Source organism: Pyxicephalus adspersus, chromosome 3 (genome assembly GCF_032062135.1).
Source record: "Pyxicephalus adspersus chromosome 3, UCB_Pads_2.0, whole genome shotgun sequence".
NCBI lineage: Eukaryota > Metazoa > Chordata > Amphibia > Anura > Pyxicephalidae > Pyxicephalus > Pyxicephalus adspersus.
In genome coordinates, this window is record NC_092860.1 from 70,080,050 (window position 1) to 70,098,851 (window position 18,802).

Genomic DNA, 18,802 nt, shown 5'->3' on the forward strand with positions numbered 1-18,802 from the left:
GGGGAATAATCTTTCAGAATCTTTTTTTTCTAGATTTTCCTCCTTTAAAATTGGATGCGTCTTATATTCCGGAGCGTCTTATATGGCGAAAAATACGGTAATACTAATTTGTGAGGTAGGCTCCAGTGAGGTTATAGACCAAAATTGAGTTAGAAAGCAATTTTGCTGGAAGGAGAAAGTTGGGGTAGGGGTAGGTGCACTGGGTTGGGGTAAGGAGTAGGTGCACTTTTCAGAGGACAGCGGAGAGAAGTTGTCAAAATTAATTTGATGGCACTGCCACAGGTTGATGTTATCACTAAGGCTAGGCTGCACAGTAAGGCAATATTTTTTTTTTAGCCTGCTGTTAATCTTTTGGTCTGCAGCTGGCCTGCCGTGAGCATAAGCAACCGTGGCTTGCACAGTGGAAGATACCCCACCACCATCCCTTTTTCAAGAGCTTTCATTGTTTATCATGTTCACATGGAGCAAACATATGACCACAGACACCAGGTATAATAACACAGACAAGAACAGTATGCATCACTTAATGCACACTGTAAGAACCTTCTAATGACTGAAATTTGTGGTGTTGCTTAATTTTGTGGGAGATTCCGGTAGAACTTCCTTTCCCAGTATCATGGGATTCACTCACACCTTTGTCCCAATATGTGGGTGGGGTAAGAATATTGTGCTCAGTGACATTAGGGACTCCAATGGTCCTTACTGGCAGTCATTTTTTTATATGTGGTAATTTATGCTAATGTGCCTATAAAAGGACCCTGACATATGATTAAGAAGCAGAGTACTTACTGGATCATCACCCTAAAAGATTTATGTTAATAAATTGAAATGATTGATTTCCTGACACTCTAGAAATTCTAAAGTCCAAATTTTGGACTAGAGCAGCAGTCAGCAACCGGTGGAGAAGGACCCTGCTGGGGGGATGCAGGGTCAGGGAAGTGGGCGGGCTGTGTCTCTGGACTGGAAGAGTGGGCGGGTTCTGGCATTATGACATCACTAAAGGGGAAGTCTCTTCCCGTTTCAGTGACACCTGGCTCCCCACGCATGAGAAGTTTGGAGCCGGCAAATTTAGTGGTCTGCCAGTCCGAAAAGGTTGACTAGAGGATGTAATTTAAACATCCCTGGTTGTAGCTTGTCCTAATGGTGGAAGGGATCCATTTGCTGACCACTGAACCCATTTAACTCAGATCCCCTTGAGGAGCAGCAGCCACGATAGTTTCCTCAGGGCAGTCTTCCTCAGCAACAGCAAGTATCACAAACAGAGGCAGTGCATGAACTTGCTGGTGAGTGACCCCCCCATAGCTGACATGCAAGTTCTTAGAAATGAGGAATCCCATTAACTATTTAGTGTCAAGTTTAGACCAAAGGCAGGAGCTGGCCCAGTATGAGCTCATTGTGCTGGTTTGCCCTGATGAAAGTGTCATATCTTAAAGAGCTTTCAGACCAGCAGACTTATGCCTGATAAGTGCAACTGCCTGTCCCCTGAAAGTATGGGCCAAAGTATGTGTCGGAAACAGAAAGGAACGTCCAAACACCTGGTGTGCTCACTGATTTTTAATGTATATTTTTGTTACATTTTACAAGGTAAAACATCTTTCCCTCTTCTTGATATTTGACATTTCTAACTTTTCCCCTTCTTTCCCTCTTTACTTGTTCCATGAATGACACAATTACATAATTAGTCAGGATATTTAAAAAACACATTAGTATAATAAACACCTTTTTTGAGGTGGGAAGGAAACAGTCTCTGTGCCTTTTGTCTCAACATTGGGTCCTGTCCTCTCTGGAGCAAATTGCCTACATACCTGTACTTGAGAGGCTATGTTGTAAAACATTTTGTAGGAAGTCAACTACTTTGTGCCCCTGCATTTTGACCTGTTTTGGTACACATGACAACTTTTTTTCACATTGTAGAAAAACACCTGCCTGTGTTTTGCATCTTTAAGCATTTAAGTCTGTACATGCTGATAGGCTCTGTTTTAATTTTCATTTCATAAAATAACTTTCTTAATACTACAATTAGTGTTCATAATTGTCTAATAAAAAAATCTTTCCCTATAGACTTCAGTTAAATTTCCTAGATTATACCTTCTAATCTGGTGATCATGACTTGCACATCCTAATGGATTTGTTAGCCCGTACAGTGTTTATTTGTTTTTGTCAGACACCAATAGTGACCAATGTAAATATCAAATATAGTTATTAGTGAATAAATATAGTGAATATATATATAGTTTTCAAGTCGATGGACCTGATGCCATCTCCAGTTAAGTTCAAGTACCAGCAAATACTGGCCCATAATCTTTTCACAAAAAAGTGGAATTTTTCTCTACTTTTAGAATCAATAGCAAATGATCTTAGGAGGTCCACTGAAAAAAGGAACAATTCAGAGAACAGCAATAGCAATTATTTCCCATTGGCCGAAATTAGAAAGGGGTCAACTATGATTATGATAGCTACTTCTTTTATTCTTTCTTGCCAGCACTAACTTTTCCAGGGCCGGTAGCTGCATTCTATTCCTGACTGCCCGGGACTGAATGCCTAGCGTGGTACATGGTTACATAGTAGGTTAGGTTGAAAAAAGATCACCAAGTTTAACTACTAGGAAAATAAACAGGTAGATACGCTCAAAGCTTTAAAACATCTATAAATAAATGCCACAATAAATAGAAACTTTTTTTGAATAGCAGAATCAAGGGGTTTCTTCCTGTTAACCCAGTACAGGTGCACCTATCTGCCTGAAATGTAAATGACATCATTGAATGTCTTGTTTAAGGTATATTCTATGTATCACTCTAACTAGGAAGTAATTCCTCAGCGTTGACACACTCATTTTCTGAAGGATTCTCCTGAACATGGGGATATTCTCTATTTACCTACAGAGAAACAAACCATTTTATAGTGGATATTCTAGTCAGCCTCTAGCAGTCTTATATGGAGCACAACTGTATCTTTGACAGATTCTGCACCCTAGAGTTTTTAAATACCATGTGGTAAGCTTACATCATGAGGGCTTGATACTGTTGTAGGAACTCAAGAGACATTCAACCAGGAAGGTGGCAACCTTATAGGCTTCATTTGCCGAGGTGTCCACTAAAGTGATCTGGAAACAACCAGTTGGAAGTCTCCACACATTCATTTAGCTTTAAAGGTTGGAGTTTCAGCCCACTTTGAGGCTTCCATTTAGGAAAGAACAAGCAGCTCTTTCTAAAGAGTAGCTTTGTTTTTGTGGCATTGTTTGTTTTCTTCCCTCCCTAATTGGTATTGGTTACTACATCCCAGCTGTATGCTGTCAGGAGGAGTGAAAGGAAAATGGAATATATGAGGTAGACCTTGCTAGTACTAGGTTGGAACCCATTTGCCTTCAGAACTGCTGTTATTCCTCCTGGCATAGATTCCGCAAGGTGCTGAAAATATTCCACAAGAATTTTGGTCCATATTGACATCATAACATCACTCGGTTGCTGCAGAATGAGAGACGGCTGCACGTGCATGTGGAAAATTGTTACTTACCTGTAATTTTCCTTTCCTGTAAACTCCTAACAACACATTTCCCTATGTTGTCCTGTCCTAAGCTGGTTAAAGAACAGGGGGGAGGGAAGTTACTTTATAGCTTTGGGAAGGTGGTTCTGTGAAGATTAAGGGGTGGAACTAACCCAGCTGTATACTGTCAGGAGAAGTTTACAGGAAAGGAAAATTACAGGTAAGTTTGACAACAATTTTCCATTGTTTTTAAAATACACTGCCTGGCCACAAAATGCCCTTTGGGAGCAGTGTTTTAATCTGGGGTTGCTTCAGTTGGCCAAGAGAAGGTTCAGCAACTTTAATCAGCTGACAACCTCACCCTAATAAATAGCTTTTACATGGATTTTTTCTTCCCTGATGGCACAGGCATATTCCAAGGTAACGATGCCAGAATGCATCAGGCTTTAATTGTGAAAGGGTGGTTTTGTGAGCATGGGACATCATTTTCACATGAAATAGTCATCTATTGAAGACTTTAGCCCCATTGAGAATCTTCAAGAAATGCAGGAGAAGAAATTAGTCTGACCCTGAGCAATGTTACCTGGCCTCACTGAGCCCCCCTTCATCTTCTGCCCTTTTCACAGAAAATCAGGATAAGCAGGCAGCAGCAAGCCTGGGTCTGACTAAAGCAGACCAAGAAGCTTGCATGTTCGGCATTGAAAAGACTGTTAGCCACGAGATAGCTAATTTAAAAAGTGATTTGGGGGCCAGGATTTTAGCTGTGGAGGAGACCACTGATGCCCTCACCCTCACCACTGCGAGACAGAGAATCCCTGAATGAGCATTTCATGCTACTGCAGAGCTTGATCCTGCAGCAAGACAACATAGAAAATCGTCATAGGAGAAACAACATCCGCATTAGGGGCCTTCCAGATTTGGTGACCCATGAGTCTCTACCAGAGGCAGTCACTTCTCTACTCAATATGATTTTAGAGGCTCCTGAGGACACCCCCATTGACCTTGACAGTGTGCACAGGGTTCCTGGACCTCCTTCCCTGCCAAAGAGGCTATCATGTCTGCTGCCTGAAGAAAATAATTAATCAGCTTCAGAGGTTCCTTCATTATGCTTCTCCAGGATCTGTCTCACCACACTTTGGCTCTCCGTTCACTCCTGGCCTTATTGAAAGCACATAATGTGTGCTACCAGTAGGGTTTCCCGTTTCACCTCATGGCCTCCAAAGATGGGATTTCTGCTGTTTTTAGATCCCTTGTGGATCTACCCTCATTTTTGGCTGCTCTTTTACTACTGGATGTGTCCATACCGGATTGGCCCACAGTGCCTTGTGTCTTGAACACTTAATCTGCCCAGGAATGGACAGTTCATCTCAGGCGCAGGAACAAGAAGCGCTCCAAGTCGAGCTCCTCAATGTCATCACCTTGATGCGGTCATGGATCGAACCTGAGGACGCTGGGCCGGGTGGCGGGAGCCCCTACCCCATCTGAGCTGTCACAGTCTCCACATTAGGGTCTTTACCTATACAGGTGAGGTGATATTCATCAGAATAGTGTTACCTGTTCTTTCCCATTGCCCCACCACTTCCCACATAACCTCTCCCACCTACAGTGGGGGTTACTTTTCCCATTTGTTTAGGAACCAAAACTTTTATTTGAGTTTCACTTACATTTATTTTTATTTTTTTTGAAACCCGGATGTGCAGAGCTAGCACTGAGCATTGATGTATTCTGTAATAATAGTTACTTTGAATGGTAAGGGCCTTAACATACCCAGGCCTCCTTTTTATCCAGAGCTTTAGCAATCTTGGAGGATTTCAAAAAGGGTCTTGTTATTTAAGGGGGGAGATTTTAATTTTGCCCCTGACCCGTGTATGGATGTTAACAGAACTGGTTTAGGAGACATGGTTAGAGGGCTCAGTACATTGAAAAGATGCCTGTTGCAACAGCAGATGATTGATATATGTAGAATACATTATCCTTCAGACAGGGACTACTTAATTTTCTCTAAGCCCCATCAGATGTAGTCTCGTATAGATCATTTTTGGTTGAGACATGTAGACTTAGCTCAAGTACAATGTTGCTCGATTGGCACTATTTCCATATCAGATAACACCCTAGTGTTTCTGTATTTCACTCACACCTCCCCTAAAACATGGAACTGGAGGTTACTGGAGGCGTTACTCAAAGACCCAGTGACCAAAACTGTTATTGCTAATGAACTAGACATATATTTCAAAAACAATGTGACTCTTTTTTAGGGAAGGTGTGGTGCAGAGTAACATTGGTTTTGACTTCTATGAGCATGGCAGCAGGATATTAGCCAAGGCATTGCGAATCCAGAGGACACACACTTACATCCCTTTTGTAGTAGATAAGGGGGGATGTAAAGTCCATATGGTCAGGGATATTGCTGAAAGGTTCAAGGAGTACTATGCTAAACTATACAACCTGAATGCAGACCGACCAGGGATTTGGATAGTCAGGACTGCACTGCTTTAATCAACCAGTATTTGGTCAAGGCTGGAATGCCTAAACTTTCTGTAGAAGACAGCGCCCTCCTCCGTGAGGCGCCATTGACGGAATTGTATCTTCAAAGAGCAATTGTATGCACCCCACCCGGGAAATCCCCAGGTTCAGACGGATTCATTTTACCTTACTATAAAATGTTTCTGGAAACACTGACCCCTCATTTCTTTTAACTTATAATAGGCATATAACTCCCTTGTAGATGGGGGCAGTTTTCCTATGGACTCCTTAGGAGCACAGAGAAGGGAAAGATCCTTCGGCCTGCGCCAGTTACAGGCCAATGTCACAGGCTGCTCAAACAAGACATTAAGTTGTTAACTAAAAGTCTTGCTTCCCGTTTACAGCCCCTGATGCACAAATTGATTCATCTCCATCAGGTGGGTTTTATCCCTGCTCGCGAGGCCAGGGATAACACAACTAAGGTGTTGAACTGTATCTTCGCTACATGTACCTAAAAGGCCCCAGCCTTCCTGGCATACACGGATGCAGAGAAGGCTTTTGACAGAGTGGCCTGGCAATTTATGTACGCGACACTGGCTCATATTGGTCTGGGAAAAAATATGCTGACCTGGATAAACTATTCTATTCTAAGCCCTCTGCATCAGTGAGGGTCAATGGTTGTTTATCAGAGCCTTTTCTTATTGCCAACGGTACTAGACAGGGGTGCCCTTTATCCCCACTTATTTTTTTCTTGATACTAGAGCCATTTCTATGCCAGATCACCTCATCTCCTGGTGTTACAGGCCTTAAACTGGACAACACAGAACAGAAAGTGGCAGCATATGCTATTGACCTGTATTTTCATGTCTCAAACCCATTGGTCACACTCTCTAACCTTCTGCAGGCTATGAAGGAATATGGGAGTCTCTACAATTTTAAAATCATTATCTCTATGTGTGCGGCTCTAAACATATCTCTGTCTACAGAACAAGAGGCTTTTGGCTAGTAATTTTCCATTTAAGTGGGTTGAGACCGTCACATATTTAGGGGTTCAAATTGCACCAGACCTAACACACCTCTGTATGTTGAATTTCATTCCGATTCTGCAAACTATTTCCAGTGATTTGGAAAAATGGGTGTCCCAGTCATTCTCTTGACGGGGACGCATCCAAAAAATAAAGATGAAACATACTCCCCAGCCTGTTGTACCTATTTTAGATCCCGCCTATCCACACCCAAGCTCTTTTTTCAAACAGCTTTATATTCGTATATTCAGGTTTATTTGGGGCCTTCGCAGTCCCCTGCTTTGCCACCCCTGTTATTTAGACACAAAAGGGGTTGAGGATTGGGAGTTCCTAATTTTAAGCTTTACTATGCTGCCTCACATCTGGGTCTTAGAATGGTCAGGGTCTTGGATTGGTGCAATAATAAAAGCTCAAAGCAGTGGGTATCCATGGAGCAACTGTTGTGTGGCACACAATTGCATCTTTATCCCTGGTGCCGGCAGTTTCACACTCCGGGCGTGAAAAACCACCAAAAGCCCCCTCCCTACGGTCCTGGGAACCCCAGATTTCCTACCTGGCAAGGAGGACGCTGGATTCCAGGGATTGAGGGATGAGGGCATAGATGGAGTTAGGATTTTCTTATTCCAAGGACGGTGGCTGCGACAAGCAGAGCTGTGTTCCTCTTCCCAGGGGTTTAAATTGGATTTTTGGAGAACTTGTCAGCTTACACATTTTTTGCGTTCCCTACCGTCAGCAGAAATTTTCACTAGATCACTTACAGGTTTCGAATGGATCTGCTAGGGTCAAGGTGGCACTAGACATGCTCCCTCGATTGTATACTCTTTGTTGAGTTTTTTTCACTCCTGGGAACAGGAACTAAACAAGTCTTTTATGGAGTCACAATGGGAGCGTATGTTGCTCTTGACACAAAGTGTCGATTCATAGTGGGCACCAGGAACCAGGTTACAAATTATTGACAAGATGGTACCACACGCCTGATAGGTTACACTGCTTTTTCCCGGAGGTCTCCAAGATGTGTTGGAGATGTAACAAAGACACTGGCACATTGCTGCATATATTCTGGTTGTGCCCTTGACTTACTGAGTTTTGGTCAGTTAGAATGGTGTGTCAGAAGATAACCGTACAGGAGGTCCCTGAGGACCCGGCATTGTTTCTATTGTTTCTCCACGACTGGCCTAATAGGAGTTTTGTAAATTCAATTGTAAAATATTTAGGCCAGGGCGTGTATTCCTTTACTGTGGAAAAATACCTCTCCACCATCCCTGGGGCTTTGGCTGCGTAATGTTAATGAGCTAATGTTAATGAAGGACCTAAAGGCTAGTGTTCATGATATAAGTGAGAAATTTACTCAGATATGGTCTTCCTGGATCCTTTTACAGGATTCCCTGGATTATAGAAGGCTAATGGATCCTCCTGCTTCTCGCTTTATTTCGCCATGCACTTTATGACCCAGGGCTACTATAGATATATTGTGTTTGTTTGTAATATAAAACTGTACTGAAATGTATAGGATTTTCTCTATAGCAAGTATTGCTGTTCTGCTCCACACATGTTGTCAATGACTTTGCATATAAGGCTACCTTTCATGCTTATTTGTGACTTTTCTATTGTGTATTTATCTATGTAAGACTGGATTTTGCTGTAACTTGTTTAATTCTGTTTTCCATAAATGTTAAAAATGTTTAAATATTATTAAAATGTCAAAAAAAAATATGAGGTGTTGGTGAAAAACTGATGCAACTCTTGACAGAAATAAATGTTGTGATATCATATAAGCTTTTCAAAATAATAGCATGGTGAATGCATGCAGTTAAAAAAGCTTAAGGCATTCTAATGAAATTCGTATGACTTTTTTTGCCAGGTTGCATATACTGAATACATTAAATTATTTAAAATTATATTATAAAATAAGCAGAAAACAAAAAATAGACAAAATATCACTTTTAGTTGAAAGTGTAAAAATGCCACAAAAAAATTTCCTGAAAATTTTGAGTACAGAAATCTTATCTATGTGTAAGGTTGCTAAGGGGTCGTGTCTGTGGCTAACCCTGAACTCATGTGTAGCTTCCCTATTGAAATCAGAGTTACCCCCAGAGTGTGCAGCTTCACAGAAACATATGGCTGGTTTGCTAGGTTGACAATAATCTAACTATTTAATTTATATGGGAGGAAATTATCCCATGAAATTATCTCATGAATGGGGGTAATGGCATATCTAAAGTCAAACAATACAATCTCATAGAAATTTAGCTTAGAAACTTGTTTGCCAGGTAAGCAATAATTTCCTTTTTTCCTGCTTTTAAATCTGCACCTTTTATCAATATAATGATTGGTGATCCTGTAATGATAGTTGTCCATGTACTTTCTGTTATAACACTCTGTCCCCTTTCCCAATAGCTCTTCTATGTTTTCATGCCATGCACTATTCCAAGCTGTCACGCCAAAGCATTGCTCATACTTGGTCTACTATTATACCTATCACGAAACTCCACAAAGAAATTACAAGGACAGTTGCAGGGGCCCATGCATATAGGGAACAAGTGGCTGCAGAATATCAGCAGGAACAAAAAAAGTATTGTCATGCAAAAAAAAAATGCTGTGCAGAAAACTAAAGGTCCCCCAATTAAGAATTGTGTGTACGTTATTCCATAAAAACGCTCATTTTACTCACGTATCATCTGTATCTATAGATTCCCCATGGGCTGCACCTCCCTGAATGGATTCCATTGCTGTGGAATACAGAGCCTTCTGTCCAACAGGGCGTTTTCCATCAACTTGGCTCTGAGATCCCTCTGTTTGTTGTGTTTTCTCATGTTGCTCTATGTTATGTACTCCTAAAAGAAGGCTGTAATCCATAATTTTGAAGCTTTCTAAAACCTGTAAAAACAAAAAATCCAGAAAATAAAATTGAATTACTACCAAAATGGTCATACAAAAATACTTTTCATATTTTATCTGTTGTCCTTTAAAAAAGATAGGTACACTATGTAACAAACACTATGGAACAAATCCCACACAGCAGGTTCAAATAAAAAATGTTGTATGTAAACACATGTAAAAGGCAGATAATCAACTTTTCCAGGAATAAGGGTACAAAGGTCAATCATCAAATCATGTGTGAGTCCTGCTTTTATTGTCATATTTCTTGGACACAATTGTGTCTTTTATACAAAATTATATATGCTAGTCAGTCAAAAAAATGACAGGAGAATTGTGTGAATGCAAATGATTATACTAATGTGATCCTGAATGCTGTTCTTTTTTTTTTTTACTTTACTTTTATCAGTGGGAATTTATGTGTTCCCCGTTTTTAACTATTGCTTTGCAATGTCCTGTTTGAGCGAACACATGTTTTTTTAATAACTTTTATATAAAATATAACATGTTAAGCATATGTGATCTACGTTGGATATGCATTTTTAATTATTAAACCCCCCCCCCAATCTGGTACAAATATATAAATCGAATAAATTATTGAGATTTTTTTTTCTTTTTTTTTGGTATAGCTCCCTCCTATTCGCTAAGCTGAAAAAATAATACCGGTAACTTTTTAAAATGAAAAGGCTTAACTGCTTTTGTAAAATAATCCCAAAATAAAGGGGGCACTGCTGATTTTGGTTCAGTGGTAGAAACTATAATTAAATGTTATATTTTCACATTACTTTGAACACATACATCTAACATTCTCTGATGTATCTGATACTATGTCCTTTCTATTTAAATACGAGGCATATAACAAAAACTGCACAACAAAGTTTAGAAAAAGTTAGCAAAGGAAGCTGAAAACATGTTGCCAATTAAACTAAAGGCAAAACCAAAATGTATACAAAGTACTGTATATGAATTCTAAGAAATATTCTGAAAGCGTAGGAACATGGTAGAAAATTATGAATTTACCTTTAGAGACAAGACCCATACTAATAAAAGCAAATCAGCTCTGTTTACATTGCAGTGTATGTTGCCAGATAACATGGTAAAGAGATAATCTGCTTCCTATACAAAGTTAGGAAACTAACACAGTATGAGGCATATGTTGTTTACACTATATTTTTCTGTTCAATTTCTGTAACCTTTCTTCTTTTTTCTTTTTTCTTTTCCTACATTTTGTTTTTGGAGGCAAGGTATCTGGACCAGCTATCAGAATTTAAATTCAGTAATTGTTAAACAGCTATATCTCATTTACTTACACATTTTTATGTTGCCAATCTTTGCGTGTAAACTTTTCCAAAGTATTTCGAGAGAAATTGTACAAAAATAGCAACAAATAAACAAACTAATGATAAAGTCAGTAAGGGTTAAAAAAAAAAGTTGACAATTTCTAACACGATTAGTATTTCGAAACAAGTTGTACAAAAATAGCAACAAATAAACAAACTAATGATAGTCAGTAAGGGTTAAAAAAAAGAATGATCTTCTCATTTCTAACATGATGAGAGTCGTGTTTAAATCTGGAGCAGCGCATCGGGTGGTGGCACTGGTGTGCGTTGGATCGCCTGCCAGACCGGTTTGGCATGTCGGTCGCCCTCCCACGAGATCAGCTTGGTGCCGCATGGTGAGATATTTCCACACTGGGTTCCACCTTGTTGCCTCGAAGACCTCGCTGTGAGCTGCTAATCAAATGGTGGCAGGTGTGCGCAGCGTAGGGTGCCTTGGACCAGTGTTGGAAGACCTGCTTTACTCTGGATGCCCACACAGGCACAGGGACTTTTTGGGTCACAGTCGGGGAGGAGGCAGAAGAGTGCTAGGAGACCTGCTTCACCACCTTATCAACTTAACTGAAAACTTTATCAATAAAAGAAAATATATTATTCTATAAATTTTTATTTAGTTTATTAGGGGAAAAAGTTGTTGCACTCTGCTCATATTCATATTTCTGGTTTAAACATGTCAGTTTGAGACTGTTCAATAAATGACCGTGACTGTGTTTTTGATTTTGGCCCCTATAGATTTGAGTTTGAAACCCCTGTCATAGACAATTTCCCCTTGTTCCCTCCCCTGATTCACCTTAACCTTCCCCACACCCCCAATTCCCCATTCTCCTCTCAAACAACAGACCAGCAAGCATTTTTAACTTATTCACCACATCCCCAGTTTTTGTTATTTAATTGTTATAAATACTTTTAGAAAATCTAAATTTCTTTTAAAAAAATTCCTATAAAGACTGACAGTTCCATCAGACCACTGGATACTATGGAGATACTAGAAAATAGGTCCCTTCATCTCCCTAAGGCAGATAAAGTATCCATATTGAACAAAAGAGGGGGGGGGGGGAGGCCTGACAATGTTTTAGAGGCCACATTGACTTCACTAAACTGCATGCCAATAGTATAGTAGAGAGAGAACGTTCCCATATACAAGTGGGCGACTAAGTGGATATTTAGTCCAGAGATAGTTGGAAAAGCCAAAAAAGATGGAGAGTGGGGGGCATTGGGCTGCTTCAATTCATCCCTTGGATACAACCTAAATAACTACAATTTGAAGTCTGTATGAAATGCAACCTTTGTACATAACTCTTCAGGTGGTCTGCCCTTTATTTCTGATATTTTATTCTCTAAATACTAATAGGGGGTAACGGAAAGGAGGAGGATAAAGGAAGAGAAGGGAGGGGAGTAATCCAAGGAAAGGCCAGAGGAATCGGTTTAGCCTATTTAAAAAATAATCACATAAATAACTCCTTAATCAGTTATGTGCTATGTGGGGGAAATGACTAGGCACTGTGCAAGCCACCTCTTCCTTGAGAAACCAAATAATTACATAATTACAAAAAAGAAAACCAGAACATTCAATGTTATTGTGAAATGTGTTAGTAATTGTTGCTCATATTGGTGGACATCCAGGAAACACCACTGAGCAATGCAATAATCACAATGCACTCTGGTAGAGCTGAAGAACCTGTTCTAATACTCTGTGACAAGTGACTCCAGTGGTGGTTATTCCAAAATATCATCAAAGGAGTGGACCATCAGGCAAAAGTTACAGAATCAGGGAAGTTAAAGGAAGTGAGTTCTCCATTGGAGGTAAGCCATTGGCTAGAAATTCAACAAAGCCCTGATTTGTGAACAATCAGATGGAATGGAAAGCACCACCAATAAGTGGTATGAACCACTCTGATTTTATCGGATATTAATTTTTTGATGGTGCTGCATCTGGACAGTTTTTTGGGAAACTTTAAGTAGAAGAATGATTAAGGCTAATTGAACCCTTCTTCCAAGTTGCCCTCATAATGCCCACCCCCCTGTTCCCTAATGTTATAGTAATAAACTCTGTACAGAACATACTAAGGCCTTTTAAAATTTAGGGAACAGGGCACAGTGTACGTGTACTTATATCAGTTTGAGCTGGCTGAAATGATTGAATTATTGATTTTTGGAATATTTATCTGCATAAATATGGATGGTATATCCCCTATCAATGCATATAGATATTCAATAAAAGAAGGTTCATGCACAAATTATAGTTAGTCACTCAAACGGTTTAATTAATAAAACAAGGTGAAGCAAAGTACAAAAAGAAACAACGTTGCACTAAAAAAAACAAAAACAAAAAACAGTACGTAAAAATGGCTGTTAATATTTATATTTTTACATCATCAGTTGTTCCTGATTCTCATTATATCTGCAAGTACAAGATTTTTAGCCTCTTGATAAAAACAATAAATACCACTTTGATTTTATTTTTGTGTTTTTATTGTAAAATGTAGGTAGAAACTTTACTGGTTTACATGTTGGCAAATACAATCTGGTAAATAGGGTAGAGTGTCAGCTTGCTGGCCAGGAGTTCTTGTTCCCAAAAGCAGACCCGGTCTTCATCAACCTTTACAATGGCTGAGCTTTGGCAGTGATGAAATGCCAAGTATGTTGTGTTTCAATCAACATAGATCATTAGCATGCATCAACATATTTAAATTAGAAGAGTTGGATTCGGTGGTACCATAAATTGAGGAATGGTCTGGCCTGACCAGGGTGAAGCACCTATTGCTCTGAATACTTGTTTGTAAGACACATCATCAAATACCTGGGACCTTGCAGCCTTTTTTAAGATCAATTTAACACAAGCAAACTGCATTTAGACAGCCATGCTAATCCTAAGCACAGCTATGATTTTTCTGTTGAGCTAGTAGGTTACTGGTGGTAGGATATTTCTTGACATCCTGAGGTCCTTAGTAGCATTATGATGCTCTACAAATGACACCAGTTCATCCACGCTATGGGAGTCTGTATGACTATTGCAGTGCTGTATTTAAAAAGCAAGGCTCTCCTGTAGCAGTTGCAGACCACTTGTTCCACAATCTGAGCAGTGTTGGGCACTTCTAGTTACAACTTCTTTGTAAACTAAATAAACTCATGGGCTTTCCAGGATCATTTTACAATGAGCACACTGGACTCAGACAGTCATTGAAATGCCCAAGTTTGGCTACAACTTCATTATTGGGCTTAGTGGAATCCTGAGGTTGGGGCCCCTCAATCAAAAGGGGTGCTGACATATTTGCCTACTGCTTCCTGGGTAGATTTTCCTGTTCCGAGACTCTCTCAAAAATGCCTGGGGTATACATGCCTGGGGCATCCACATCATCCTCCATGGAAAATTTCTGTAAGGTGAACTGCACCCATTGTATGTGCCATGTAAGTGCCCATGTCATCACCAATATTCCTGGCAGGGTATACAACTACTAAAAAATGCTGTTGCTCCTTTAAAGGAGACTTGGAGGACTTTAGTCAACTCTACTGCTATTCATTGGTTTGCCTTTTGCAATCACTGATTAGTCTGCTGTTGCATACCATTGCACTGTTGATAGTTACCATCTGTCAGTATAGGTTGTTTCACATACTTCTCTATTTTGTTCAGTAAAAGATGTCTAACACTTTAGGCATTGCCCGAATCAGAGCACAAAGTTCTGCAAGGGACATGCTCAAATGGCATTTGCAGTGATAACAATGCATGGGACATGGACACCCAGCAAAATTCCTATAAAGGCTTTCCCGTGCTTTTATTAGGTAAAAACAAACTCATTCGAACTTCCACCAAAAACTATGTCTCTTGCCGACAGGTCCCCTCATCACCCCCCCTCAAAAAAAAAGAAAAACAGCCCGCAGTCTTTTCTAGCATTCTGTGAGAGGGAGGAAGAGAAACAGTACCAATATGCCTCAGCTCGCTATAATATCCTGTTTACAGCTAATTAGTGAGGTCTGGCTAACATGTTAACCTAAGAATGGATAAGAAAGCTTTATCCCACCAAAAAAACGTCTCCAAACCCTAGGGAACAGACCAGAATTTATAATCATTGCAAACACAATGCATGTGGAAAAACAACATTTTAACAGCAGTTCCTTTGCCATGCCAACATTTTAAATACATCTTTTGATATCACTTTTTTCTGGGAACCTTATATGGTTTTTAACTTTACTTTGACTTGTAGTTCTGAAAACACATTTTTTCCCCCCCAAGGACTCTCTAACCTCATAAATTTGAATTTTAGACAGAGTATCTGACATTCTCTGGTCATCTTTTGCTTGTGAAACTTAAGGGTAGCTTTCTACTTGAAGAAAGTAAACTTCCATATTATGTTTGGAGGATACCATCATAGAGACATACATCAGGAAAAATAGGGGGGTTCTGGGGTAAAATATTAGCCAACGGTACTAAGAACAAATCCTTGTTTAAAATTTGAAATATAAACTGGGTTGGATAAGCTGGGATGTCCATATCAACATAAATAAACTATAAACCAATACATTTATATGTTTTTCTTGGAAGTATCCCATCTATTTGTGAAAGGAAGAGCTAAATTTAGTCAGATAAAATTTCTAGATAGGTACCCTTGAGCAGGTAAGTAATGAAGAAGGCCAGACCTAAAATCTTGTGTTATCATCAAGGAATAGATTAGTAAATAACAGGCCAATAGTGTGACCCTTTTCCCTGTGGAAATAGTGTGTCAACCCATCCAAAAGGATTTTGTAAGCATAAGCATAAGCTAAAAAAAATTGTAACAACTTGGGTGCTGAGGAATTCGGTGAGCGATAGATAGCAGTGCCATAATGATTAAAGACAAAACATTTATTAACTTCCCTGGTGGTATGATTATTTTAGTATTTTTAAATGTCAAATCGGTACATTTGACATTTAAAAATATTTCTTATTTTAAATTTCCCGCCAGTCCAGCTCCCAGTGCACGCCACCCACAAGTACTCACTTTGCATGCCAGCAACGTGTGAACGTTGGGGATGCCAGGCCATGGAACACAGATTCCTGGCAGTGCCAAGGGAACACCAATGCCGGCCGGGCAGCGCCAAGGGGACACTGCTGGGCCGGCATCCTCGGAGGTTCTCGTGGGGACCAGGTAAGCCCTCAATTCCACCCTGAGTGTGGCTCAGGTTTTCCACCATTTGTAATGTAGTTTAACTCCGAGCCACACTAAGTACTACCGCCAGGGGGGTTAAACATCTACTGCCAGAGATCAGTAAGTATAACGATATATACAATATTCATGTCAGTTTAGGGGGGTGCTGCTGTAAGAGTAAAATCTATCTGGACAGACCATACTTTAAAAAACCTTTACACACATTCCCCATTTCAAGGATTTTGCCTGATATAGAGGTAAGGCACAATTTATTTCAAATACTTTTTTTATAAATGTGAAATCTATCTCCAATGCTATACGGGTAGAGAAAAAGAGAGTGTCTATCGTTTACAAAATGGTGCACTTGCAAATAATGCACATCCATTTAAATGCATCCAACTCCAACTTGGCTATTTATAAATAAATAAATCAAATCTTTATGTCTAATTTTGCAATGGGTGGGAATTCGAGTCTTTTTTAAATCTTTAATTTTATTATATGTGTTTTTATGTGTTTTGAAAGGTTTTTCTGATGAGCTACAAATAAGAGGTAATATAAAAAATTCCTCACCAGACAGTCCCTTTGCATGGTTTTAACCAATGCACTAAAGGTGTCAGCATCTAAAAGCAGTCCTTCAGGTGCATCTTGCATGAAATCCAAGTCTTTGTATGTAGGACAGGATTTTTCTCTCTCCTTTTTGGAAGCACGTCTTTTATAGGTAGAGCCCTTCAGGTCATACTTAAAGTGCATGCGGACTACCCGTGGTAAGATATTGTTCATTACAGCAACACGGATATTCTTCCCACCAGACTGAACACAGTACAAGCCATAGAACTTAGGCAATAGAGTACGAGGGTTTTGGTTCAAATTCTGTAGGATTGAAGAAAATACAGGGTTACTTTTAGATATAAAATGTATAGCAAAGTAACTAAAACTTACATTTACCTGTAAAACATATACAGCTTTATCAGTCACAAAATGTTTGATCTCCTAAGCCAGCAACCAGCTTTAGACCTTCCTTGAAAGTTTAAATTCAGTTAGTGATTCTGTAGAAATATACCTCATTCTTTGTAGGAAAACCTTCACAAATAATGTATATGGTATAGGAGGAAATAGTTGTGCATATAGTTGGATATATAGAAGAGATTTAGAATATAGGAGACAAGTTTGTATGTAAAAAAAAAACTCACATATATCATACCATATAATATCCAGGAAGTAGTTTTTGAAGGAATTCAGCTTCTTTATGCATTACGGTCTTGATAATGAATTCATCATCACTGGTGACATAAAAGAGAGACCCACTCGCTCCAGGGTTGGAAAGCTCAATCAGAGGCTCATTACATAGAGAATACTAAATTAAATATGAAAAAAGAACAATTCAAATAGTTAACACAGCAGGAAATAAATTATTTTTGCTCTGACATAAATTATTAAAAGCCAGTAGATTCCAAAGCTGACAACAAATATCAATAAAAACTAAATATCCTACAATAACTGAATAGTATTTGGAACCCAAGGAAAGATATCTTACCTTCAATGTTAGTGGATTCAATGATTACTATGTATGACCTCACGTGATAGGAAAGTGCGCCTTGGAATCCTAAATTGAAAATGCAAATTGGGGACCCCGGGGCTACTAACATAGCAAGAAGCAATGAGGTGGGGCCACTAAATACATACCTGTCACAAATCTATACCTATGAAACTACTGCTTCTCTTCTTTGAACCCCAATTTCTTTGAGGTGGGGGGTACAAAACTGAAAATATAGGTGCAAGTGGCAGGCACATTCTCCCCTTACAATCTCATTACTACAGCATCATTAGAGCATAAAAAACTTAGCCCATCAAAATGGGCCTCCCTGTTACACATTCCTGTTACACATTCCTGTCCTGTCCACAACTAACATTTTGAACTTCAATTTCCCTGGAATGGGGAGGTGTAAGAAACCAAAAATATGGGTACAAGCGGGGAACATCTGCGGTTAACATCCCCTAAAGCTTCATCACTATGGGATCATTAGAACATAAACTACACCCATTAAAACTTAACAGGGTTGGGATACTGGAAGGGTCCAGTCATGTGTAACAAGGAAATGCATTTTGAAGGACAGTTTCTTTTTATTTATGTAATGATGCCATGGTGATGAAAGGTGATAGCCACAAGTGTCTCCCACTTCCACCTACAGCTTTGTTTCCCTGCACCTCCTAATTCTGGAGAAATTGGGGTTTGAGGTGCAGACAGATATGTGTAAAAGAGCAGGCAGCAAACTTTGCTAGGTAGAGATTTATGTTCTCATAATGCCATAGTAATTACATTATAGAAAGGTTTAGCCACAAGTGTCCCCCATTTGCACCTACAGTTTCAGTTTCCTATGCCTCCACGTGTACCTTAAAAATTTCAAGTCAATACAACCAACGGTTTAGGAGATCTGAAGGTTATTAGGCTGCAGAATATGACAAGCAGCTTTTACACTCACATAGCGATCACACT

The 18,802-nt window shown here is 39.5% G+C and overlaps 1 protein-coding gene across 4 annotated transcripts in view; it reads right to left on the bottom strand.

Moving 5' to 3' along the window:
* Positions 1–18,802, bottom strand: part of PIP5K1C (phosphatidylinositol-4-phosphate 5-kinase type 1 gamma) — a 150,159-nt gene that overhangs the window by 65,963 nt on the left and 65,394 nt on the right. For all 4 annotated transcript variants that reach the window (XM_072405098.1, XM_072405096.1, XM_072405099.1 and 1 more), the window contains exons 6-8: positions 17,510–17,662; positions 16,879–17,178; positions 9,643–9,848 (exon numbers count right to left, since the gene is read on the bottom strand). In XM_072405098.1, the coding sequence (XP_072261199.1) occupies positions 9,643–9,848; positions 16,879–17,178; positions 17,510–17,662 (659 nt within the window). The remainder of the gene's footprint in view (positions 1–9,642; positions 9,849–16,878; positions 17,179–17,509; positions 17,663–18,802) is intronic.